Raw genomic sequence first — 27255 nt, 5'->3', positions numbered from 1 at the left:
GGGCAAATATGATGCCTGCCTTGGGATACTATTGCCGACTGTAAGTACCTTGGAGGTAAACGTTCTGGAGTTAAAAAAGAAAATATTTGAGTCAAAGGGCAATGCAGTGCTGGCATGTGAGCAAATGGGTATAGGTGCAAAATTCAGGTTGAAAACTGAACGAGTTCCCAACAGCAAAGGCAGCTGGGACAGTCAAGGGCAGTTGAGACAGGTCAAAGTGCCCCTGGGACAGTCTTTCAGTGAGACCAGGGAACAAATCAGCTCAGCTCATTTCAAAATGATGTTCAACTTGTTTCTCTATAGTGTTACAGAGACCCCACTAACATGTAGGATGTGGTTATCTCCAGGCACAAGGGAGGAAACTGGATGTCCCAGGAGTCTTCTCCTTGGTTCTGTGTTCCTATGTAATGCTGGAGAATCTCTGTGTTCTGGGAATCTTTCTGTGTGTGCATGAACATTCAGGTATTTGAACAATTTGACGAAAGCAGAGCTTCAGTCTCTCTGCTCCCTCCAAAGAAGGGAAAAAGACTGGAACCTGTTTTATAGAAACTCTGTTTAATTTCAAGTATTACTGTTAACAATGTCCCTAGAGCTTGCCGTTTCCTTCTTCTGAGTGTGTGCGTGTTTGCACATAGAATATCTCTCTTACATGTTTAAATAAGGAGAAGTAACCTTCATGAAGTAGGTGGCATGAGGGTGGTGCAAAGCTGTAGAAATAAAGCAGAATGTATGAAGCAGCCAGAACCAGAACTCAATATACTCAGCGCTGCACTTCTGCTGTGTGCTGCTACTGTCAAAGCAGGTTTCAGGCACCAGTTTAAGCCTTTAATGGCTGAGCGCTGTCGTCATCTTCTGTCAGCCTGTGCTCTGGACATGGTCCTGGCCCTCTCGTACAGCAGGAATTCCAAAGATGCTCTTGCTGGTGATGGTAACTGTAGATATGGGCCAGCGAACTGCACGACCAGACCATAATTACTTTACAGATTGTTCTGTTCAGAAGGTGGGTGGTTTCCATATAAAACATCAGCTTTGTTGTTATAGAAACTTTTAAAAGGTAGTAACATACTTCCATTGCAAGCTCCTTGGGGAATACCTCTGTTTCTTGTGATGTGTTTCACTTGCTTGTACAGGTATGATGACAGTAACATGGACGTATGGAGGGACGTTTTAAGAGGTGAACTTTAGTTTTATTATGGTTCTGGTTTACTTTTGTTTCATATATTTTAGGAATGCCCTCATACCCCCCACTGACTAAAAATAATGCTTCACTAAGGTTTTATCTCAGGGTTCTTAGTCATGATTTATCACCCCTGACATTGATGTAACTGGTTAATTGCCCAGAACTCCCACTTTATTGCAGTCTATAGCATTTCTGATGAATTATCTGGCAAGATGTTTCACTGTGATTTTACAAAATGTATTATAAAGGAAGGACCTTGGGCAGTTACAGCCCTACCCAGCCAGCATTACTCAGCTGAAACATCCCCAGGAGCATAAGAGATTTTCCCGAATAAATGCCGTAGCGTGGTGTCCTTACAGCATGAAAACCCACGCTTTTGCACTGCTAATTTTGCACTGCTAAATTTAATTTATCCGATTGCAATTTCCCTTTTCAGAAATTAATTAAAAATCACATCTTTGGGGCAAAATAGTTGCTATTTAATGGCTGCTTCTAAGCAATTTTCAAGAAGTAGTCACAGTAATTTTAGTCCCTGGAATACAGGAAAGCTTTCTCTGTGAGTCCACTCACAAAGCAGCTCTTTCTCGGCGCGTATGTGTGTGTGTGTATGTATTTCCCACCCAGGTGTCCATGTCTCTCGCCATCTTGGATCTGAAGAGAGCATCTCCCTCCCCGAATGAGAAGGTTGCCCGGGTTCAGTGCCTGGGTTCTGTGCTGAGACAGCCAGTGGATGAACACGTCAGATTGGGAAGAGTGGGATGGATACGGTCGCTGACCCTGCAGAACCATTTCCTGTGTGCTGCCAGGTGGCCATTAGCCAGCAAGCTCCGCTGCCAAGCACGACGCTCCCAGCGAGGCGCCGATCGAGGGTGACCATGCACAGGTCTCATCCTCAGCGCTCCAGGCCGCACATATGGTTTCATTTGACCAGCGGGGGTTATATTCCTTAAGTCTCTGACGAGACTTAAGGAATATAACAGCCAGCACAGTACAAAGCCCTGCAATAACTTTAAACCGGGTGCAGCTGCACGCTGTAACGAGCAATATCACGGTACGCTCCCCCGGGTCAGCGAGGTGACTTCCAGCATATTCCGGGCTCCCACCCTCACGCCTGGCCGGTCAGCGGGCTCTCGCACGGCCTTGGGGCAGGGCACGGTGGGGGATGAAAGGCCAGAAGACTGCGGGACAGCCGCGCCGTCTGAGGGAAACGCTCCCACCACCCGTACCGCGGCGGAGCCAGCCGCGGCGCCGTGAGCCGGCGCTGCCGGGAGCTGTAGCCGGGGAGCTGCGGGGAGGAGGGGTGGCCGCCTCGGGACTACAGTGCCCATCAACCCCCGCGCGACCCCACCATTCCCCAGCCCCGGGCGCGGTCACGTTGTGTTTATCGGCCAGACTCCTCCCCGCCGCGCGAGCGGTGTCGTCACCATCGCGAGCTTCCCTCGCTCTCCCGGCGGCCCTAGGCAGTAGCGAGGCGGGGGCTGGTTAATATTCATGAGGCGCGGGGCGCGGGCGGGCGCGGCGGCGGGCTTGCTCACTCGCTTGCTGCCTGCCTCCCTAATGGCGCTCGCCACAGCCGGGGAGCGGGGCTGAGCCGGCACCGGCGGAATGCTCCCCGCCGCGACCTGACCCCCCCCATCCCCGCTACGGGACGGGACGCGGCGCCGCGCTCCGCTTACCCCCCTCTTGACGCCGGGCCGCCGAGCGGCGCTCCCAGCAGGGCGGCGGCGGTGGCATCCCCGGCCCCGCGGGCCATGGAGCCCGCGCAGCAGCAAGCGAGAGAAGCCCCGGCGGCAGCGGCGGCGGGCAGCGGGCGGGGAGAGCCGGAGAGCGGCTCCCCGGGCAGGAGGAGTCAGGCGGAGACCGGCGTGGAGCCGTCGGGCGGCGGGCAGCTGGACTGCAAAGGGGCTGGCGGCCCGCGACGGAGGCGAGGGGTGGCCGGAGGCTTCGCGCCCCCTGCGGCGCTGACGGCCGGCGGGACTCCTGCGGCCCCCGGCGGGGCCGGCAACGCCAACTCGCTGCTGCTGCGGCGCGGGAGGCTGAAGAGACACCTCTCCGCTGCCGCCTCGCCCGCCGCCGCCCCCGCCGCCTCGCTGGGCACCCGCAGTTTGGACAGGAAGGCGCTGCTTCTGAAGCCGCCCCGGCAGCTGCAGCCCCTGCAGCCCCCGGAGCGGGACTGGGTGCGGCGGGACCTGCAGCGGGGCTGCGTCCACGTCTACGAGCGCCACATGAACTGCTACCTGCGTCCGGTGCTCTGCACCTTGGAGACCACGGCGGCGGAGATGGCCGTCCGCCTGCAGCAGCTCGGCCACCGGGGCGGCAGCAGCGTGGTGCGGGTGCTGGGCAAGGCGGGCGCGCCGCTGCTGCAGCAGCAGCCCCCGCCCGAGCCGGCTGCGGCCCCCACTGAGGTGCCGCCCGAGCCCGCTGCCGAGGGGCAGCGGCCGCAGCCGGAGGAGAGGCCGAGGAGCCGGCGGGGAACCCGGAGCGGGTTGGCCGGAGGAGACCGCGGGGAGGCGACGGCGCGGCCCGGGCGCCTGCCGCTGGGCGGCAGCGCCGAGGAGGGTGACTCGGCCGGCGGCCGACCGAGCCCGGCGCCCTCCGACTTCAGCCCCGGGGCGCCGCCGGCCGAACTGTACCTGGCGGGGCCGCCGCTCTCCTGCCCGTCCCTCCTGGGGGAGCTGGGGCCGGCCGGCTCCGACACCGAGAGCTTCAGCCCCAGCGCCGAGAGCGTCTCTGACCGGCTGGATCCCTACAGCAGTGGCGGCGGCGGCGGCTCGTCCTCCTCGGAGGAGCTGGAGGTGGAGCCGGTGCCCCCTGACGGGGCTGAAGCAGGTGCGGGGCCGGGCCGGGTCCCCCCTAGCCCGGGGGAGCTGTCCCCGAGGCGCGCAGCGGGGGAGCCGGCGGGCGCGGCCGGCGGGCGGGAGCTGCCGCCGGGGCCCTCTCCGCCGGGGCCGCCCGCCCTGTACGTGCAGCTCCACGGGGAGACCAGCCGGCGGCTGGAGGCCCACGAGAAGCCGCTGCAGATCCAGAACGACTACCTCTCCCAGCTGGGCTTCCGGGACCTGTGGCGGGTGCAGGAGGAGGGCATGGACTCGGAGACCGGCTGCCTCATCCGCTTCTACGCCGGTGAGTGGGGCTAGAGCGGGCGGCCGCAGGGGCGGCGGGCGCGGGCCCTTCCACCCATTCCCGTCCGTGGATCAGGCAGGCGCCGCGGTGAGGGGCGGCCGGGCGGGCTCTGCTCCTCTGCCGGCGTTGTTCCCGGGGCAGTGTCTGCTGCCGGGGCAGGTGACCCGCGGGTGTCGCCGCGCCGGGGGGGGGCGGTGTGGGGGAGGGGTCGTGCGGGGAGGTCCCGGGGTGGTGGCGAGCAGGGCTACCCCGAGCCGGCTGCTGGGGATGCCGCGGGGTTATGGACGCTGGGGAGCTCCGGGCTGCCCCAAAGCTGACCCCGCACCCAGGCAGCCTCCCCACCCTTCGAGGCGTGAGGTTACGGAGGTCGCTTATCTGTTGTTTTCCCTTCCCAGCAGTGTCACTGGGCGTTCGAGGTTAAATCAGCCTTAATCTGCTGCTCTTCCCCAGTGACGAGCAGCGCACCCGTGCCGCTGCCCGGGGTGTGAGGCCGAAGGTGTCTTAAGGTGCTCGCAGGATGCGAGCAGCTCGCTCTCGGTTTGGGTTGAGTCTTGTGCTCCGAGGCTGCCTGATAACGGAGCCCGGAGCAGGGCGGGCTCTTTCGGAGCGGGAAAGCTCTTTGTAGTTTTGCTCTGGAAATAGGTTGTCACCGTGCAGGGCGTGCAGAATGGTGCGTTCCTGCCATCAAAACCCTGTACTGAACTCTCCGTTTTAACACTTGCTATCCATTTTCCCCTTTGTTAGAGTAGTGGGACGTCACCGAGACACTAAGGCAGTAAGTGAGGAAAGTGCACAAGTACAGGACATAGGCTCTGGAAAAAGGGTAGTCAGAACCTTTGTAATGAAAACGTATATGCTTCTAAATGCAGCTTTGCTGTTACGACTTACAGTACAGAATGTGGGGAGTACTGGGTGGAAAAGTTAGCTCCCATATTGTAATTATGCAACCTTCTGTGGTTTTAGAGGGTTTTAAAAATACCTTGTCAGTTGAGTTGGTTTGTATTAAATACTTAGGGTAATCTTGGAACTCCTTGGGTTTTAACTGTCCTGTCCATCTCTCCAAGAAGGAGAAATTGTTTAATGTCCAAGAGTTCATATACCTATTAAGTTTTCTTGTAGAATAGATAAATGTGGTATCCAAAGATAAGGTCGTGCTAGCAAAGTAGCAAATGCCATCCATCCTCTTGCTGGGTTGGCTGAGCAGAGTGGTCCTTCACTGAACCGTGAGAATTCGGTGCTTCAGCTCTAAACAATACGGAGATCCTTCTCTCCAGTGAATTCGGCTGAATGTCAAAGAGAGGCGGTAATGGCGGGGTGGGAGGGAGAGCAGTACACTGGATAAGTGCCCTTCTGTTTTCAGAAGGGAATGTGGGAGTGGTGGCAAGTGGTCAGTTCAGCTTTTCTTCAGATTTCTTGGTCGGTTGTATAATGACCCCAGCATAACGAGTGCAGAAGTAGTATTTGTTCAAGGGATTGACAGAAGTAGGTTAGGTATGTCACAGTTAGAAATAAGCTCAAATGTTATTTTTTTTTTTTGAGATAGTGATGGCTGTGTGTGTGTTTCTCTGCTGCGTTGTTGAGGGTGGAAGTCAGTAGGTGATGATGGAAGGGATGTTGCTGCTCTTATTTCCAGTCCCACCATTAACTGGGGATGCAAAGACATGTTTGAAGATGGGACAGCTGTGCCTCCTTTCCTAACAGGGTGTGTTCTGAGGAAAACACAGAATGTGGCCAAGTCTTACAGTTAAGCCTGTTTGCATGTAGTTTTTATGCATTAGGTGATTAATTCTGTATGTTAAACATGGACTTTCAGTGTCTTAACTTGGTTGCCAATGTAACTCATGCATGTTGGACTTCCTTGTAGGAAGCTACTAAATAAAAGGTATTTCTATAAACATACGTAAGATTAAATTAATGCAAATTTCTTACGCAAGTTCATATGCTAAGAAATATGCTTCTGTACTTCAGAAGTGCAGTGTTTTTTTGAAATCCTTATCTCTTTGAGGGGATCTGTGATCAACATCTGAGACACCTGTGATCAGGTGCTTGTAGCAGAATGGTTGCAGCATCTAATGTACCAGACTAACCCAAAACAGCTAAGAAAATATTACTGACATGTAATCACACTGATTTTATGTAACTGTCTTGGCAAGTTGTCTCTGCTTCCTTATTTTATACACACCTTGCCACTCTCCCCACCCCACCCCCGAAGATGAAAGGGAGGGAAGGAGACACTTAAAAAGAATACCCATTAAATTAAACTGGAAAGGGGTGCGGTTTTTGGCCCCAAAGTTAGGGTGTTTTGCTTAGGAGAAGTATCTTTTTTATAAACAATCCTCCAGGATCATACCCTAAGGAAAGCTTTAAAACAGTGATTTCCTGTTTGCCTGGGACTTCATTGGTTTAAACAGCCTAGCTTGTCCCAATGGATAGAGAGCAACTAGCATCTCTATCCCTGTAATTTCCTGCAAGCTGTCTCAGTAGGATTTGGTAATCCTGGTCTTGTACTGATGTAAAGTGACATAAACCTAGGCAGGATTTACTGCATCGCTTCTGAAAAGAATTCTTTCACCTAATCCCCTTGGAGTGGGGAGAGAAGAGAGCACAGTGGTGACTTTCGGGCTTCTTTATTTCTGAGGAGAGACAGTATTAAGACTGGAAGATACAGTACAACATTCCAAATTCCATGTAGATAGATGATACAGCCTATGATTTTAGTGGTTTCTTTAGGTTGGTGATTTTTGTAGTTGTGGGATTTGGAAAATACAGATGGAAAAAGAATTGCTAGAAGAACTGCGGAGAATCAGGACTTTTACTGTGGCAACACAGCTTTCTTAACGAGTAGCGGTCCACAAACATTCTATAAGTGAAATAGCTGTACTTCTTATGCAGAATTCAAAATATAAAAAGATCCCAAAACCAAAATGTGAAACTAGGAAGGTAAAACTGCTTCCTGTACATTGCCTTGATTTGTTTCAGAATGTGGTTTAGTGCATCTTTATTTTGGTATCTCCTGTTTTTCTTACTTGGAGTGTGAATGTGGTTGATTTCTCAATCTCTTGACTCTGAGCATTAAATAGATAATGCCATTGCTAAAACAAAATCCTTTACAGCTTTAAGGGTCTGATCGTACTCCGTGTAACATTAATTTAAGCAGAATTGGGCATTAGTGACTGGTCATGCATGTAAACTTTTCTCTGTTGAAATCTGTCTCAATAAAAGATACTGACCTCAAAGTTTGAAATACTTAATCTCTATTTAAAAGGGTATGGTTAAATAGCTTTCTGCTGAGATATTACATTACTGAGTTATGGAACTGTATAGGAATCCATAGTGCAATCACAAGTCATGATACTGTCGCTGAGAGACTGATTAGGTCAGACTTACTAAACTATTCCTAAAGCCGTAAGAGTGGCTGTGATCCAAAAGGCTTCTCGCAAACAAGTTATACTATTCCTTATTGCTCTGTAAAAATAATGTTTTGTAAAACACAAATAGTCCCAGTGGCCCAGACTTTCCTATAATTTGCATGTAGAAGGAAAAACAGACTAATACACCAGTACACATTATTTAAAAACTTTAAAACTGCTTATTTGTTTTGAGACTTTGGATCAAAAATGAACAGGGGAAAAAGAAATGCAGTGCTGAGTTCTGGAGCATCTGCATGACAACAAGCATGAGTATCATCTTGGTCTTGAAGACTGGTTGGGTACAATGGATGTTTGAGGCTTTTTTGTTTAACTACTGACAGGTGACGTTGTTTGTGATTCTGGCACTTGGTCACCATTAAATTCTCTGCTCCTTGATGTGACACGTGGCTTCTGTACGTGACAGTGTCATCGAATGTATCTCTTTTCAGTAGATGATTGCCTGTAGTCAGAATATCAAGGAATGCCCGATGTAGTTGGGGTGTTAATTTTGCAGCTGGCTGTCAGGTTTTATTTGGGAAGAGATTCTTTTAGATCATGGGAGATTTTAGAAAGTTGTGAGGAGAAACACATGTGTAGATGTGTTCATCTACCTTTTTTTAGTTCATCGTGAGAGATTTCAGTCTGTCCAGTATGAAGGTAAGGTAGGAAGATCCAGTGTCAGGATTGGTTTCAGTGGTCTAAGCAGCTGTTTGGCTGTTTTTGGGTGTTTTAAAAAGTGCACTTGGATGGGATCATGCTAAGACTTCCAGCTTTATGGATGGAAACATGGTTTTAGATCCTCTACTTTACATGAAAACACCATAGGCCTGGCAATGCTGGGCTCTGTGGAATGTAACGTACTGAATTGCTAGCCGCTTGTTGCGCTACTTGGTGAATAACTCAGTTCAGCTATTTAATGCATTGGTAAACTCAATTGAAGATGAGTGAGTGCCACTTAAGAGGGGGAAACGTGCCAAGGACAGACCTGCTTCTTAATGGAGGGTAGGAGAGCAGCTGTGCTGTAAAGAGCTGCCTTTGGAGCACTTACTTGGTTCTGAAATCCAGTATCTTATTTAACATGAAACAAATTAATTCATGTTAACGTGAATGTGTGTTTTTCTGCAGATGTGGTTGGACAGGAGAGGTCTCTCTGAACTTGCCTGAAACCAAAAGGAAAAACATCATCCTAGGGCTGCCATGATCTTTATTTTTTTTAATTTTTTTTTTTATATTGCTAATGTGACTTGGATGTATATTCTTTTACCTTGTGATCCTTTATGTGTTGGCATCTCCTGCAGAGAGAAGTAGTACCTGAAACTTGCCACTTTGGGAAGCTGTCTCATTTCAGTTACACAGTGTATTTAAATCCAAGCTTGGACCTTGACAGGACCAAAGTAGTGAAATGTCTAGTCCTGTTCTACTGGATAGTTTAAAATGGCTGCAGCGCCTTTGGCTTGCTCCACCTGTTCATATGCATAGCCTTTTGCTTATCTCTTTGCTGTTGGAATGGGGTCTTTCTAAGGTAGGCAGCTTTCAGGGGCTCTGAGGGCACAGCGGCCTCTCCTCCTGGGTGGGAGGAGCCGTGCAGATAATGCTGGAATGCTGGTGAAACCGCAGCTGAGCTTTGGTATGTGACAGCTGTGAAGTACAGCGGTTTCTGCAACTTTGAAATTCTGCCGTGCTCCTGGCTAACATCCATAACTTAAGTACGTGTGAAGTACCAACATGGGAGACTTCAGTGTGATGTACATAAGAGTTACTATATATACTAAATATGTAGTACCTAAATTAGTACTAGGAGCTGAATTTCCTCACTGCTGGAATGCAGCAGTCTCATCTCTTCTCTCTTGATATATTTTGATACTATCCCTCTTTCCATATCTCACCATCTATTTTCCTAAATAGTTTATTTTGGGTTTTTTTGTGTTTTGGACTGTGTGTAAACATCCTGTTGATGACAGAACTGCTGGTATACCTAAAAGCCCTTGTGCAATTAAAACATCCATCTGTTCTGTGAGGACATTGACAGACTGCTGCACATCTAAAGCATTACATGCTGCTTGGGAAGATAGCACTTAATTGCACCTACAAAAAAGGAGAGACATTCATTTGAAACAGTGTTAGCAACTGGTATTTAGTTCTTCACTACTAAAAAATGCTTTATAGTTTTATAAAGAGGGATTTCTTTAAGTGATCCTCTGGAAGAGAAGCACATAAAAAACGCTGTGTCTGAGATCAGTTTGAAAGGTACATGCGTACAGAATTCAATAAAATAGAAGCTTAGAGGTGGAAATCCCAGAGTGCCGTTTGTTACACTCAGCTTTTTAATTTGGAGGGAGCCTGTACCTTGAGTGCTTACAGCTCTGCATCCCTCTGTGTTTAAGGGGTGGTCGTTTGGAATTAGCTGTTTAAGCTGTTAATATTTTGATTTAGGGGAGAAAGAAACCGAAGACTGACTTTGTGTTTGCCTTGGGCAGTAGAAGCAAAGACACTTTGACTTAGTCTTCAGTGTTCCATTATTTCACTGCCTGTGGAATGGGGCACACTGGCATTTTTGATCAGATAAATCTGTTTTCAGCTTCCCATGACTCAGTGTTACTGCTCTATTTTAGAAGTTCTGCTCAAATGAGGATTTGCGCTCTGGAAAGCTCTATGTCTGAAACAGCCCTTTAATACTGTAATAACTGTATTCTTTGACCCAGAGAACTGAATGTTGCGTTTACCTTCCAAAGACTGGATTTCGAGAGACTTTGATGCTTGGAGTCAGTTGCAGTTTGTGTGGGGAAACTAACTCAAGTAAAAGGGATGAGTGGGGTGTGCCAAAGTCCCTTATTTTGTCTCTTGGCCATGCAATTCCAGCTTATTTTTCCCTTCTCAAAGATGTTTAGGATAAATGCATCCAACCTTTGTAAGCAATTAGAAAGTTTTGAACTCTCTGAAAAATGGGTATCTTAATTTTTTCTATTTGGCTGTAAGGCAGGAATTCTGACACACTCAGCTCTACACAAGAGATTTAAGAAACTTTCCAGGAAGACAGTGTCCTCATTTTAAAAATAATCAGTAGTGTCTTGCTCATGATAATCATCTGTGAGATTGGAAACCTAAGTTAAAATTCCAGCTGCCTGGCAGGGAGAGTGGAGTATAGATTTGAGGCAGTTAAGCTTTACAAATTCCATGTCAGAAAGTTCCTGTAAAAATTCTAGACTTTGAGCTTCATCTTTTGCTCAGAAGTACCTGGTTTTATTCTTTGTGTAACTTTCAGCTTTTCTGGACAGTTGAATTAGCTGCAACATTACTATTCGGGGAGGATGATTTTCACATTTTTCACTCTAAAATAACTTGTATTTGCTATAAAATAATTTTTTTCCAATTAGGCTGGCATTTATCCAGCATGCATCTTAACATAGATACCATTTTCCAGAAATAACTAATAGCAGATTCTGATTGAACATTTTCCTACCGATTGCTGTTAAATCCTGAATTCATCTTCAGTACTGGAGGATTTTAAGCTGAAGTCTTTTTATTTCTGGTATCTTTTAATTGAATCTTAATTTACTTTTCATCATATGTGTGTTATATGGTAAAATCTTACATGCAAAGAATAGACATCACTTGGAATGTTGGAATGGAGCAGCTGTTGTAACAGCATGGAGGGACGTATGTGGGTTATAAATGAATAACAATACTGCATCCCGCGGAAATTCTACCCAGGATTTCAGGTAGGCAGAATTAACAGTAAAACCAATTTTCTGTGGTGTCTGTGCTAGCGCACCTGCTTTGGTGTTTGTGTTTTCAAAAAGAAGCACTGGCAGTGATTGCTGTTTGCAGTCCTGTCTCCAAGATACCATGGCTGTGGTCATCCCCTCCATGCTGCTGCCACTGCTACATAAAATCATTTAGTTATGTAAGCTGATAGTCCAGATTCTTTATGCCAGTTGCCACAATTGGGATTCCTCTTGCTGCCCTGTTTAGCTGACTAGTTAGTCCTGACCCTTTGGGTCTGATGGCCAAGACTTCTTGCTTCTATGATTGTGGTTAAAATACATGGAAGAATGGGAATGTTGCCGAATCTCTTGTGGGTTTTTTGTGTGCCTCCCCCTTACCCCCTCAGTTATTTAGAAGGCAAAAATTGTTCCTTGAAGAGCATTGCATTTAAAAATGACAACTGTTAAATTGGGAAGAAAGACCTCCTGGAGTGAAAAGTCATTTAATTTCGCAACATGGCATTCTATTCTTTGAAGCTTTTTCTGTGGATGGGGAAGTAAAATTTCTTCCAGCTGGCTTTGACTTGTTTGGAGGGATGCTGAAAATACGCATTGCCCAACTAACTGTGTGTTCCTCGATTTGACGGCTAAGAATAACTATTTACATCTTGATGCAAAATACTGAGTTTCAGGGGATTTTTGTCTCAAATTCCACCTAGCCTAGTTCCTGGTGTGGAAGGAAAATGAAATTGTGTAGGTGGGGAAGATTTTCAAAGTTTAACTCAACATTTTTTTTTTGTGGGCCAGGGGTAAATTTGGCTCTCTGCAGGGTATTAATTGTTTCCTGGTCTTGTCCAATGATAACAGGGATCTTTGAACCAACTTCACTAGGCTCTGAATTGTATTAATAATTCCCCAAACCCCATAATAGCCACTTGAGCCGGTTCCTCTCATCTGCAGGCACTTCAAGTGCCATGCCAGCTTATTTAAATAAAGACAAAGCCTTGGGCCGTGGTCCAAGGGGTAACGAGGAGCCGGAATGCCTTTGAAGTTCAGGACCCTAGGCTGTAGGTGTGATTTACATAAACCTCATTATGTAATCTGAAGGCAGGTTCTTTTCCTGTTTGTTCGATTTATGAAGCTTTGTGTCCAAAGAGAAAGAGATAGCAAGACCTGTAATTAAGATAAGTAGCAGGCCACTCCTTTTCTGAATATGTGCTCTGGTGAGGAGAGAATTTCAGATGCAGCATTGAGGGTAGAACAAAACCCGTGATTCAGGCACCTTCAGTTGATGAGAATAATACCAACTCCCTTCCTTTGAAAAAGCTGCATGCTTCTTTGAACAATAACTGTGCCTAGTCCAGCCTATTATTTGCTTTAAAAAACATGGTACAGAAAAGCTTAAAGTTCTTACAAGCAACAATTTTGCTTTCATATAGGTCATAGATGGTCTTTACGTAGCTAGCATCAGTTTGAAAGCTACCATGAAACTAGAAAGTTCCCAGGTGGATAGTGAGTTTTCTGACCAGAATTGCATATAGTGACATTTTCTTATTCTCAGGCAAGCACTTGCTTTTTCTTCCGTTCTCATCCTCCCTAACTTTTCTTTTTTTTAAAGCAGATAAGCACTGGGTTTGTGATAAGAGTTCTGCAAGCAGCAAACGTAATTATATCTGCAGCCTGCTTGCTCAGAAGATGATTGGTCAGATCTACCAGTGATTTATTCTCATCAGTTATTTTATGATTATTGACTCAAAGTGAAAGTGATGGAGGATATTTTTCCTTTTACTGTGTGTTACTTAGTGGGAGACCTCTAGGGGCTAACAATCTCTGTTAGCTGTCATTTTATTTATGAAACTTAATTATGTCTGAGACAACCTAATACTGTGTGTCATTACTGGCTTTCTGCATCAACGTATGTTTGCTTTTATGCTATAAATCTTGCCTGTTGGAATAAAAAAAGTCAATGACAAAAACTGTAATGAATGAAGTGGTGGAACACCTGGAAGAAGGCTAGCATGTGTAATGTACTGAAGTTAACAGGTTTGGAGCTCTTGTTTTCTTCTGGTATCGCATGGCTACAAACACAAGGGCAAGATAGTTTGTAGGTAGCAAACAGGGTGTTTTTCAAAGTGAAGTTAATCACATGTGTAGGAGACACAATTTCAGAAGCATTTGAGAAAGACCAACAGTAGCTTGTTGAAAGCTGTGTGATATGTAATTACACAAAAGGTGGGTTTCTTTCTTCCCTTTTCAGTCTTAGAGTTGAGGATTTTTTAATGTGCTTCGTGAAAGTGTGGAGATCCTAATATGATTGTGTGAATTAAAATTTGAGTGGTTAAAAGTAGACCAGAGTTTGTCCTTTCAGAGCAAGCAGATAACTTTTTTGTCTTGGGTGTCCTAGCTAATTAAATAAAGGTCTGGCTGAAAATGGGAATCTGAACTCTTTGAAGTATCCGTCTGAGTTGTCTTCTTGTCTGTTTTTTTTTGGCATGAAAATCGTGTCCCTTGTCTGTATCAACCAATATAGAATCTGTTGTCTTTATATTCCCTGTGAATAAACTGAAGACTAATGTGATAAATTTCAGACTCTTGTATACAGAAGGTGTTTCAATTTCTTAACTTCCAGAACAATAGTATCATCTGTATAAGTATATGCATTCCCCTTAGATCAGACTGTATCACTGAGAACTGCTTGCTGTGTCTCTTCAATCTTGTTAATCAAATGACAGCTTTTAATTCCTGCTGATAAGAGTACATTATTTTATTTTGCTTTACAGATTCCATCTTGGAAGTGTCCCTTGTAAGAAAAATGTTTCGGAAGGTTTCTTTTCTGAATCCATGTGATAAAAGATCCTAGTTTGTTTTGCAACTTTCAGCTTTTTCCTTCATAATTGAAACCTAGGACAAATACGTTGATCAGTATTGCTAGATATCATAGTGCAAAGATTAAGGTACTTCATAGCCTGCAGTGGACTAAGTCATATTCTTTCTGTCAGTGTCAGAATGTTTCTCTGGAGAAAACGGTCTTCTGGCGCCTGGGCTCTGTGTTATGTTTACTTTGCAACCCTGGGTTTGGTGTGATCATTTGTATAGTGGTCTGCTGGAGGGTGAGCAGTTTCAGCGCTTCATGCCGCTTCAGTTTTGCGTTAACAGGAAGTGTATTTTGAGTTCCTGGCAAATAACTGATTACTTTCTTACTCTGTGGAATGGGAGAATGCAGATTTGTCACCTTAGTTGGAAACTGCACTGTCTTGAGACTGTCAGCAGATTGCAAAGCATAGGTCAGCTGTACATCCTTTAAACCTAGAATATGCAGCTGAATTCACTTCTTCCCTCGGCTTCTTGGCATTCTTGGCTGCGTTTTCACTCGTGCATTTTGTAAAGTTTTAGTTGTCTCTTCAAAGATTTTGGGGGTTTTCTCCAAAATGCCCATTTATCAGTAAAAATCTTTGGTGGCATGTGTGTCTTCCTCCCTGCCCATATCTAAAGGGCTATGTTTGAAACAGTACCACTTCATTACTTGTGGAGAAGAGCATTCATTCTAACAAGTCTAACATGGCTGCAGAAACTGATAAGCAAAATGCTCTCCAAAAAGTCACAGCACATAGCTATGACAAATTGCTGTGTCTGTATTAACAATGTAGGATCAGGCAATGATATAGTCAAAAAAGAGCAGACCCTTGAAGAGGTTTAAGGTATATTGTACCTTTATGTTACAGAAACAAGCATCTGAAAAGTTTTTGTTGGTTTGTTTGTGTTTTAATAAAGTCCTATGTCACATGTATGTTCTTCACCCAGCAGTGCATCTTTTGCAAATGTAGGATTTTAAGAGGCAAAGGTTGTGGCCTGTATAATGTTCTCAAAGTCCTTGTCTATAATTTGTGAACAGGTTATGAAAGAAAAAGACTAATCTTGCATAAGCTGACAGTAAAAGAGCCTTTGAACCTAGAACTGGGTGTACTGCATCTTCACATTAGACTGAACTGTAAAGAGTGGTATTAGATGTGGCGCATCTGTAAGGCTTATGCTTTTTAGGAATATGCACAGCAAATGTGGAGGAGATTCAGCATTTGGCACTGCTTCTTGTCACCAGCTTAGCTAGGCATAGAATCATTGAATAGGTAGGGTTGGAAGGGACCTTAAGATCTAGGTCCACCCCACCCCCCCCAGCATGGGCAGGGACTCTTCACACTACACCATGTCACCCAAGACTCTGTCCAACTGGTCAAGTTTAAAAAAAACCCCAAAAGGTAGCAGTCATTGTCCTTTCTGAACTGTGAAGGATGGCGCTGCTAAGGAGATGGGTACAGGGCAAGTCTAGCCTCCTCCTGTCGCCCTGGAAAAGGATGGATTTCTTGTAGGCAGGTTCTGGGAACTCAGCATGCAGATATCTGTCCAGGAGAGGAGTGCATATGTGTACTTGTCACTCTTAAAATAAGAACAGCTGTAATTTTGATGGGGGTGCACTCTTCTTGTGCCTATGCGTTGTCTTCATTCCATGAGGTTCTTAACTGTGTTCCATTTTAAGAATTAGTGAATTGCCTTTTGAGACATGGTATTGTTACTGCAAGCTTGTTTGGATGGTGTGCATACTGGCAAGCCTGAATCAGAGATGTTAATTGACACTCTTTGAAAAGTCCATTGGCCATTGTCCCTTGGCTCTGTATGGGTTTTTTGGTTGCACTGGCTTTTTTCAGTCAGGTTTCACTTTTGCTTAGGTCTCTATTGTTCACATCCACTAATTTTTCTGAATGTCAGGAGCATGTACACAGCTGAAAATCCTTTCAGCCCTTCTCTGTAGGCATGGCTATACTGCTTTGCAACAACATGTGGAGTGGTTCAAAGACAGAGACTAATGTCTCACCTTCATACCTAATGCAGATGCTGTCCATACCAAAACAAATGCTGTGGCATAGTTAATACCCACTAGCCTTTTCGTAGCAGAAATTTCTGAATATAGCAGTATCTTCATCCACAAGTGGCATGGAGATAGCGCAATATCCTTATTTCCCTAATGAAAGATTAGGCAAACCTTGTCTTATCATTTATACATAAGCATCTTGTTTTGTCTTCTCACGTTCTCTTGAGCATTTGCCTGTCTGCGCTGGAGTTACTGTTGTTCTTTTGGCAACTGAGGCTTAGGAGAATATACCCCCATGGGACTGTCTGCAGGAAGGCACGCCTGGCTGCTTTGCTTTGATTGTGAATATTTGTTTGCTTCTCCTCTTAGTAAAGAGCATGGCAGTGGCTAGTTATAGTTTCATTAAGCCATGTAGGCATGGCCACTAAATCTGAGCATTTCACTGTGAGTTGAAATGATGGAGGGCTGTCACCTTTGTGACAAGGCACAAGGATAATGGGGTGCTGGTATTGGTAGAGGTGTCACATGTAACAGGCCGAGTTCCTGATTCATAAGTGGGGCTGCTGAACTGTAAAAATAAGCACACTGTGTTGTGGGTCACTTTTATCTTTCCTTCTGTGTGCTGTTCTCACCCTATTCATTTTCTTGCATGTTTGTGAGGCTGTTGAGAGGTTTGGTGAGCATCAGAATCCTCAATAAGAGGAAGCTGCTTCAGTTTTGATTCCTGATGACCTGTTAAGGCAAATTGCTGAGTGCATTTGTCCCTTGCTAATTACAAGGGTTAGGGAAGGTAGCACATGATTGGAAAAAAAGTAGATGTTTTGTCATCTCACTTTGCTGGTGGTGGTTACTCTTTTTAATGTGTGTGCCTTAGTTTCTCCTGAAGGCAGCTGGAGTGAAAAGGGAATTTGAATGCTGCAGTGTGAGTGTGTCTAATCTCAGGGGTTGAAGGTAAATACAGTTGTAGCTTTCTTGCATGTCTCATGAGTTTCCTGATGAGTGAATAGCAAAGGTAAGAAGAAAAAAGATGTGGTAGAGCAGCATGGTTTGTCTCCAGCTGGTGAGGACTCCTGCCTCCAGGTAGAGCAGAGCTGTGCTGGGTTGCAGTCAGGAGTGTGGTGGTGACATCACCCCGGAGTGAGGGGGAAAAGAAGGCTGGGCAGAGTCTCTGGGGCTGCTTGTTCTGCACAGGCACTCGGGAAAGGGTTTCTTTCGTATGCTGTCTAATAGATTCAGCCTTTTATTTTACAATATAATTAAATAACCAGGCCTTTGTGAGGCTCCTGAATTCCTTTAATTTAGCGGCAGCACAGAAGCTGAATTCAGAGCATTCATGGGCCTGTACTATCTCCCTGACTACTTGCCAGGTCTATTCATGCTGTTCTGAGTGCAGGAAGTTCTCACATTCATTCAGGGTTGGGGGGTTGGGGTGGGTGGAAGGCGTTGTGTGGTTGGCTTCTGGTTTTGTTTTTTTGGTTTTTTGTTTTTTTTCTAAAGCGGGGGAAATGGTTATAAGGAAAATTCTTCAGCGATTCCTGGGACCAATTTACCAACTGTTAATCTGTGAGTAAATAATGTTTATACACTTGGCAGCTCTTGATAAAGAGCAAAGAATCATGAGTCCACAGTCCTGAGATAGCTGAATACTTTGGTATGTTAGGATTTGTCTGAACACGGACAGGCCAGTACTTTTTTGTTAGCACATGTAATCATACATCCTAAAAGATCGAGTTTGATGAAGAAAACTTTACTCTGGCATGTGGTAGCTGGCTGCTTGTACTTGCTCAGGTTAAATAATTCATCCTCTGCTTAACACTCTAGCCAATATGTTCATCTTCTTTTACAGACTGTTACTAGTGCTCTCTTGAGGAGGAGAGGAGGAAGCGTATTTGCTGCCTGGTGAGGGGGAAGCTGGTAACAGTGGCTTTCCTTTGGTTCAAGGGAAGGGTAGAGATAGGACAAGAAGGTGAAACAAAACTGAGAAAGTAAGGACTAAATCAAAGTGAGTAGACAGGAAGTACGAAGTGCTTTGCAAACTTAAGCATTCATTTCGCTATCCAGGAACTGTCCCGCATCTCTAATCTGTGGTATCTAATCTTTATAACTAGATACCACAGCAGTAGACATAATTGACATGTGGAAAGTGCATAGGAGAAAGGAAAGCGAGTTCTCGGTGTGGGTTTTCTTCTGGTATAGCTGATGTGTTGTGGGAAGCGCACAGCCATCTAGGGTGAGTATTGCAGCTATTTGACAAGCTGCATTTTCACCAAAACAAACAGAATTTGGAGCATACAGACTCTTCTGCAGAGTTAGTGTTCATTTGTAAACTGTCTGGATCCTCTCTTGCAAAATGGAAAGAGAGGTGCTTGACTCTGAACAGTGGGTATACACCATTTGGTAACTGAGCAGGAAAGTCCATAGCTGAAAACCTTTTTATGTAGGCAGTGTGAGCTATACCTAACGTGATTCATCTGGAAACTGAATTGGAGGTGGGAAACACAAAGTTCATCTCTCAGGTTCATAGGATGCACTGAAGTACATGTTTTTATGCTGTGATATAAACTTGCAAGCAGATGTCCACTTAGAAATAACATTTTAAACGTAATTACCTTAAGGCTAAGTAATCACCTTTATAAGATTCTGCCTTTGTTGGGATTGTGGCATGAATAGGACTTAATGATTCCCCTGCTACAAGACTTAATTTGCTACTCTGATGTTGTCCTACAGCTTCCTGTTCTGAAAACTGAAATGGGTTGTTACGTTCCTTTCCTTTGTAATTTCTGTAAGGAAAAGCATTGCTCTTATACTCTGACAGTGAGTATGAGTAGTTTTCTGAAGGTGCCGTAGTTCTTGGAATCACAGTCTGTTAAGAACATTTACGTATGGATTTTATGGCACGTGTTACCACACGTGCAACTGTGTGAAAGTAATGCCAAATGTCTGGATTGTTCTAGCGAAAACAAGGAAACAAGGAATGTAAAATTACGGCTGTTGGATAACTCTTCATATTGCTATTTTTTTCTTTTACTGTAGAACTGAGTTTTGATTTGTTTTGTATTACAAGTAACGGTGCTGACTATCTGTGGCAGATTTTTCCTTTTTGAAACAGCTTACTATTCGAAGCTATAAAAGTACTGTGACAGCTTTGCTTTTTAGAGATTTATATTAAAAGCCTTCTGCTTGCCTGTATGTGTAATTAAAATCATACATCATATGTAAGTTTTGAAGGTCTTCAGAGTTTAAGAGGTCATTACTTGAATTATTTTGTGAACCCAATTTAATAACACGACTGAAAAATGTATGGAAATGCACATTTGCTTCAAGTTTGGTTTTCTGGTATTTTTTTAACATCTTGTGAAAGTCTTCAGCAAAATGAAGATAAATAGCATCAGCTGTTTCCCATGTTCTTGAGTAGTGGAGGGAGGTCAGTATGTCAGTTGAGGGGAGGTTTAAAAGTTAAACCTTCTGCTGCCGGGCAGCCCAGTAAGTGAGTTGGCATCCCTCAGAAATGAAAGCAAGGGATGGGTTGATGTTGGAGCAGAGCGGACAGTGGAGAAATAGAGAAATTGGAGAGAAATTTAACTTCTTAAATTAGCTCATTTCTGCTTTCAGAATAAAAAATGTTAAAGAGAAGGTAACTATCTTTGAAAGTCTTTATTGTAAGAAAGCTGGGCCACATTGGAAGTGTAATTACCTTTCCTTTTTTATTGTTGTAGCATTTTATGGTGAGTTAATGACTGCTGGTGCAGAATGGGTTGTTTGAACATGCGTAATTATACTATTGCTCCTCCTAGCTGTGAGTTGCAAGTAGATAAATGCTGAAGAGTCACCCTTTCTCCTGTAATGCCAAGTCTTTTTGTTTAGCTTCTGGCTTATATAAGCAAGCTGAGCATTTGCCACAGCATGCTGTGGAACATGCTACCACCTCTAAGTACCAGTCTCCATAGGATTGTGGTGTTCCCCCTGCCTTTCCAGTCTGGTGTTAGTGACCCATCACACAGGTAAACTTGCAGTCAAAGACTTCCTGTGTGGATGAGCTTCACCCATAAAAATGTCTTGGTTTTTAATGAAAGCCTTTGTTACACGTCTCATTTCCCAGCCATCACTGGTGTCAGATTTGTTCTGTTGAAACATATGCCTTTGTAAGATTAAACTTGTCAGTGTGCGTGTGTTTAGCAGGATGTTGTAGGATAGTCAGTAATTAATGTTGTAGCCATCATGTGAATGGAAAATATTTCTGCAAACATGTCTATATATCTAGATACTTAAGAGGGTAAAATTAGGCTTTGGAATTTCCCTCTGTTCCTGTTTAACTTAGTAAGCTCTTAGACTCACTTTTATTATGGTGATAATGGCTATCTGCCATTGTTTTAATGTCAACGTTGCAGTGTCCTTTGCAAGAGTGTAGTGTGCAAATCAGGACAGTCAGATGGAGGTTATGTTATGTTCTGTTTGGCAAATTTCATTTCTTCAGTTTCCTTTGTGAGATTAAAACCTTGTGGTTGTTGCATCGTACCTTTCTTGAAAATGTTCTGATATTTCTACTTCAACCTGAAAGCTGGAAAGTACAGTATTCCAGGCATATATTCATCCACTGGTCTTCAGTGTTTGCATTTTACAGTGGGCATGAACGACACTGATTTAGTTGGGACTCTTAATTTGTCCTAGGATTCTTGTGTCCATACAGGATAAAACTTAACTTACAACAGTGCTGTGCCTTTTTGGTCTACATGTTTTTGTGGGGGGAAAGATCAGTGTAGGCAGCCCTAGTGGATGTACCATATTGTCTGCTTTTCAAGTGATATTTAACTTTTGCTGAAGTATTTTGAGATGAGAAATTATTTTGCAAAGGTCTGGACCAGATAGTGAAATTTGTGGTGCCTGATCCTTTCCCCTCCATGTTGCTGAGAACTGTAAGCAAGAACGTTTTAGCACACACATTTCTTCCATAGTTTTGATCTTAAAACTTTGGGGGGGATATGGTGAATGGCTTTTTTCCCCTCTTTCCTTCAATTTTTGATATTTCATCTCTAGCAGTAAGCATTTCTTAATAATAAAGAGGTGACAGGGTAGTGTTTTTTGATGGCTGCTTGTGGAAGAGGAAACATGATGGTTTGACAGAGCAGTGGCAGCCACAAGCAAGGTAGATTCCTGATGGCGTTGGTAAAGCATGAGTGTGGTGAGAGAATAACCTCTCTCGGCTATACACACTGTTCACCTTTGTTGCAAATACAAGCACTGAAATCCATTGTCCCAGGAGTGCTTGAGTGCCAAATTCATTCTGTACTGAAGCTTTTCACCCAGCATATCTATGATGTGTCTTTCTGCACCTAGACACAAGGATTCCTACAAGTCACAGGGATACTGATGAAAAGCTAACTTCCTTGCTTGCATAAAAAGGAGGAAAATATGTTGTAAAAGCATGTTCACCCTTAGCTGACTTACCCTTTGCAAGCTGTATTTGCATGGGGGGAGCGTGTGTGTGTGGTTTTGTGTCCTTGTCATGTTCAGTGCATTTGCCTGTCTTGCTGCATCATCACTGCTGCTGCTGTCCTGAGCTGTACCCAAGCTTCACCTGACTGAGGTTTTCTGTAGCTCATTCAGCAACCTGGTGTCCTTCTCTGGGGAGTACTCTCTTGGAAGTTGGGGGAGCACACGCCTGTGAGGTGGAGATTCCCCCCACTGTGTATGACCCTTACATGATGGAAAGTCACAAGAGCAGCAGTGTTTTGATTTCTGCAGTGTGTGCCTGGGAAGTGCTGCAAGCAGCAGCATCATCTGGCTTCTGAGTAAACCTTCCCACGAATTGGCTGAGCACAGTGCTGTGCTGCCACATAGTTGTATAAAGTAGTCAAGCGTTCTTCCATTTTAATGGATTGTACTGTCCGTCCAGACCTGCATTCAGGTTGAGAGTATTAACACAGATGCTTCATGTGGTCCTGATGTTGGAACCTCTAGTGTTAGCAAGTTGCTGGGCTAAATCATCTAAAACTTCAGTGGCTGCAAATCTCCTGTTTTAATAAAACCTCCTGTTAACTTCTAATCCAGTGTGTGATTAGTTGCAAGAAATCACTGGAGCACTTTTCCAGAGTCTTAATTTGCTGAGGAATCAAGTTATTGCTGGAACCCTGCCCTTCCTTTCCCTTCACTTCTGCCTGAAAAAAAAAAAATTAAAAAAATTGGGTGCTTAAAGATTCTAAACATAAAATTTAGAAGAAAAAAAATGGAGGGGGGATGGTTTTGAAAGGCAGAAATTACATCAGGTCTCTAATAAAACAGAAAGGAAAGAAGTCCTCTTTTAACATCTTTAAGCTTAATTTCTGCCTAAAATCATAACAGGATAGGTAAACATTACTGATCCAGTATGTTACTATAATTTTTGTACACGTTAAACCTTAATCAGACTTCAGAGCATTGCTTTCAAGCTAAGAGGCAATTATCTAGATTACTGAGATTAAATATTTGTGATTGTTGGAGTTTTACCACAGCTTTTGGTGCTGTGTACTTTCTACTGCAGAAGAAAAACAAATGCAGTCATAAGCAAGGGCATGGCCATTGTAGTGATTGTGGGGGAATGCAGAAAGCAAATAGAGAATTTGCTGAAGGGAAAGGTGGTGCAGGCTGCTCTGCCATCTCCATTGCCCTATTACCTGTTAAAAATTACTAATTTTTAATAAAATAGAAGAACAGATAAACCTTCTTAATAATGCAGTATGGTTTACTACAAGGTTTACAGCAATGGAAGGGTTCTTGATTATTTGGGTGACATGGTTTAGTGTGAGGTGTCCCTGCCCATGGAAGGGGGTTGGAACTTGATGATCTTAAGGTCCTTTCCAACCCTAACTATTCTATGATGATGGTTGTTGTTGTTGTTATTGTGTTAATTATTTCTGAAGAGCTCTTGCATGCTGTCCTGAGCGGCAGCTCTCGGAGGCTCTGGGGAGTCTGTCACTGTTCACACAGCTCTGGGGAAATCTGACCCTTGACTGCCAAAGGGCTGGTCAGGGCAGAGTGAGAATGAAATCAGTTGCCTTCCAGGGGATTTCTGTACTGAAGACAGCGTTCTGTTACATTTCTTACAGAAAACTTCTTGAAGCAACCGTTTTCCTAAGGCCTAGGTTTAGCTGAGGCTTTTTGCTCAGCTGTTCTGGATATCCATTAAAAGGAGAATGCACTTTCCTGTGCTTCCTAGGCTGTGGGCATGGTTAAGTAAAGTTAACATCATCTGTGACTTGAGGAATCTTGTTACTATTTGTTATTTCTTCTGTCCTGTAGAAATACCTGGTAATGGGGTAAGCCTTCTGAAAGAGGGATTTTGTTATGTCGGACTCGGGTGTTTTGTGGCAGTGCTGGTTTGGTTTTTGCTGTGGTGGTGATATAACAATTCTGTGCTCTGTTAGCATAGTTTTTTCCTCCCTGTTGTGGGCTAATAAACAGTATTTTTTGTTGTTTTTTTTTTTTTTACTTAGATCTTGGATGTTAGCAGATTTATTTATTTATTTACTTACTTACTTATAGTCAGGGAATCTTTTTTCCTCTTCCCCTCCTCCCCCATTTTATTTCTCCAGTTGCAGTAGCCAAGATCTTGCTTCAGAATCACCCAGAAGTGGTACCTGGTGTCGAGCTCAGTGCAGTTGATGTTGCATGTCATCATGGGCCTGATGCTGCTCACTGGGGCATGCCACTTGTAGGGTTGCCTTCCATAGTTGAGTCCTTGCATCCTAATGTCTGTAAGACACTGCGTCTGAAAAGCGTGTTTTGGGGGTTCAGATGTGTAGTGCTCAGCAGGCAGTGCTTCTCATCATCTCCTTTTTGCAGTTTTGGTACTTAGGGGCTATGGATAAATCTTAAGGTAAATGAGTGTCAGTACTATTACCTGTGCCAGTGGACACCTTTAGCATAGCTGAACAATGAGCAGTGGTGTCTAACTGTGCTCTCTTGCGCATGTGCATTTTGTTACTGAAAAGGTTTTTTATGATGGGGATTGCAAAATCAGATGGTACTGATGTGATGACGTTTTGAAAACATCTCAAAAATCTTATTTTTGAAGTTCTTGAGAGGAGTTTGCTTCTATCTACAGCAGTTGTTGAATTCCCACAGGCTTCTAACTTAAGCCTTCTTAAAAATAAATGTGTAAATATTTACATGATACCTTTTTCAGTGAGTGTCCTCCCACGTCTCCTGCTGCATACTGTCCAATCCACATATTACAGGCTTTTAGTTAGTAATGCGTGTGCACTTATTCTGTGTTAAGTATGATAATTTGATTTTAGCACTAATAAAAAAGTTGTAACTCAAGGCTCCTTCACCTTTGTTAATTTTAATGTGTGGGTGCTGAAAAAAGAGACAAGTTGAATGCAGTTCAGTGGCTAGCTCTTTTAGGGATACAAAAGGGATAAGCTAGACCACAAAATTCAGTGTCTTTGCTTCACGTTTGAGATGCTTCTGTTGGCTGGGCTTTTTTGTATAGCAGTCATACAAATGTGTATAAAGGTTGCCCATCTAAAACCCTTTTCTAAAACAGAGGGAACTGCATCAGTATGATGGGTGAAAGGAACTTGTCTTCCTACTTGTAAGAAACTCATCAAGGAGAGAGTTAATCTGTTTCCTTCTCCTTCCAGGTGCTGCGTTGTCACCTTGCACATAAGGTTTGCTAGTTGTGTAGTTTGTTTTAGTGTTTTGAAATAAGTTTAACTCTACAGAACATTTTGTTGCTGTAGAGGATTGCATGATGTGTTACACCTAGAGAAAACATTTGCAAGATTCTTAAACGACAATTAAGAATGAACTAGTGACGTGGAGGAATTTGAAATAAAGAAGTCTGCACTTCTAAAAGCAAAAAATTGAAGGTTAAGCCTGGATGCCTTCACTTGCATAACGTTTAAAGACTTAAGCTCCAGGCATAAACAAAACAATCCATCTTGCTCTTCTCCAGAGTAGCACTTGGTACAGCTCAGAGAATTGCTTTAGGGTAACTTGCACAGTAGTGCTAGTATCATGTTGACATATCTCCTGGCATCCTTTGGATCCAGAACTCTGTAGAAAGACTCAAAGGTAGGAGAAATTGGTATGATATTAAAAAAAAGACAAACAAACAAAACCCCAGAAAACAAAGCATTTTGCACTGCTGCTGGTACTTGTATTTTTCACTTGGTTTCTCCACTGTGCAGATGGCTGAAAAGTTTGAAGAAAGTCGTTTTGCTTTTCAGTCTGTTTTCCCTGGGAGTCCCTTAGAGGACGAGGTTCTTCTGGCCCGCCTTGCTGAAAAAGAAAGTGGAGAACCAGATAGAAAGTTATTCTGCAGTAAGAAGTCGTCTCCGTTAGATCTGTTAGATCTTTTGGAGTTCTGTATTTCAGCTAGGTGCTTGGGTGGTATTTGTGCCATGGGGATTTTTTGGGGGAGTGATTAAAAAAAGCCTTACTTTGGTCAGTATTATCTTGTTGAGGTTTATCTAAAATTCATCAGCTTGTTTAAGTTTACTGGTTACTAAATAGTGTTGTATATGTAACACCTTTTGCAGCAGTTGACATGCTGATGAAATGCCCTCACAGAGAGTTGACTTCCAGAGCAGAAAGTGTTTGTTGTCAAATGCAGATTTTAAAATGCAAATTAAAAATGGGTTGTTATTATACTAATCAGATATGCTGCTCACATTCAAGGCAGATGTATCCTGAGAGATTTAAGAAGGTTTTTCTTTCTTTCTCTGTCTGAGCCGTAGTGAGAAGCATGTTGGGGTACTTAAATTTAGCACTGTTGGATATATTCTGTTCTGTGTATTCTCCCAGAAGAATGGCTAGATAGAGAATAGCCTACTTGGCTAACTTTGGTAGCTTGGGCAGCTATTTTAATAGGAGGATTTTATGTATTCAGACACTGTTTTGAAAGAAGCTGGGTTGGTTTGTTTAAAAGATTGCTCCAGAACTTCATTGCACTCCCTGAAACTCGCCTTCGGACTACAGACAGAATGAGTTGGTGGCTGTTACTTGTTTGTTCTTATGCTAAGATTCTAATGCTAAGAAGGAAAAATATTTAAGCATAAAGAAAACTCGGGGTGGGGTGGAGGGGTGGGGGAGAAGGGAATGAATGGTAGGAGAGAAAAGAAAAAGGCAAGCATGTCTTACATTGTCCTTTGTCCTCACTCATCTCCATGATGAGCTGCATGGCAAAAACTAGAAAGAAATGCTGTCCTAAGGCAGCGTTGGTTAAGGTGTTTTATGTATAACAGGGCAAAGAAATGTGCAGTACTGATCCCCTCAGAAGCAGTATATATACCACTAGTTCCAAGCCATTCTCTTTGAATGTGGGTGACTTGTGTGGAAGAGAAACATTTAGGGTAATTGAGAAAAAAATTTACAAAGTGGAAGGGGGGGTTACTTAGATGCTCACAAAATGGAGTTGGTGAGGATTTGATCTAAACCTAAATTCTTGGGGTTGAGCACAATCCAAAACTCAGAGTTCTTTCCTCTCATCTAATGCTGTGTTGTTTCAGCCATTTCTGAACAGTGAATTGAACTAAAATGTAAGCAAAATAGATGTGATTTGACTCTGATCTAAGTGAACATTTGTTAGGAGTATGTCTGTCTCAAAGTTTCTCATCTAGTTCTCCTAATGAGATTTTCAGAATTAGCCTGCCTTGCAGACAAATGAGCTGTGCGGGAGAAAAGCAGACATTAGTTTGAGCGTGTTATACTCTCTTGTAGTGCTAATGTCCTCTCTCAGTGCTGCACCACTTAGCATTTAAGGTCTTTCCCATTTAAAAACATGGTTTTCAAAGTTTTTGTACTAGGGAAAAAATGAATTTTGATGATACTCCGGTGTCAGTAGGATGCGTTTTACCCCATTAAATGTAACTGGATTATCAGGTAAGGATTAGCAAACTCATTCTTGAAGAGAAGACTTTCTTCAGAGGAGGATGTACTTTTACCAAGCAAAGGAGTTGGATACCTCCACATTGAAGACTGAAGCAAAGGCAC

The 27255-nt window shown here is 44.0% G+C and overlaps 1 protein-coding gene across 1 annotated transcript in view; it reads left to right on the top strand.

Annotated features, from left to right (window-relative positions):
* The first annotated feature begins 2586 nt into the window (after positions 1 to 2586).
* The window catches only part of PHLPP1 (PH domain and leucine rich repeat protein phosphatase 1), a 140334-nt gene continuing 115665 nt past the window's right edge, over positions 2587 to 27255 (top strand). The window contains exon 1 of the mRNA XM_057399391.1: positions 2587 to 4303. Within this exon, the coding sequence (XP_057255374.1) occupies positions 2932 to 4303 (1372 nt within the window). The 5' untranslated portion in view covers positions 2587 to 2931. The remainder of the gene's footprint in view (positions 4304 to 27255) is intronic.

The sequence above is a fragment of the Pezoporus wallicus genome, unplaced genomic scaffold, assembly GCF_028554395.1.
Source record: "Pezoporus wallicus isolate ANWC-B61680 ecotype Strahan unplaced genomic scaffold, APGP_CSIRO_Pwel_v1 contig_818, whole genome shotgun sequence".
NCBI lineage: Eukaryota > Metazoa > Chordata > Aves > Psittaciformes > Psittacidae > Pezoporus > Pezoporus wallicus.
This window is presented reverse-complemented; position numbering and strand designations above follow the sequence as displayed.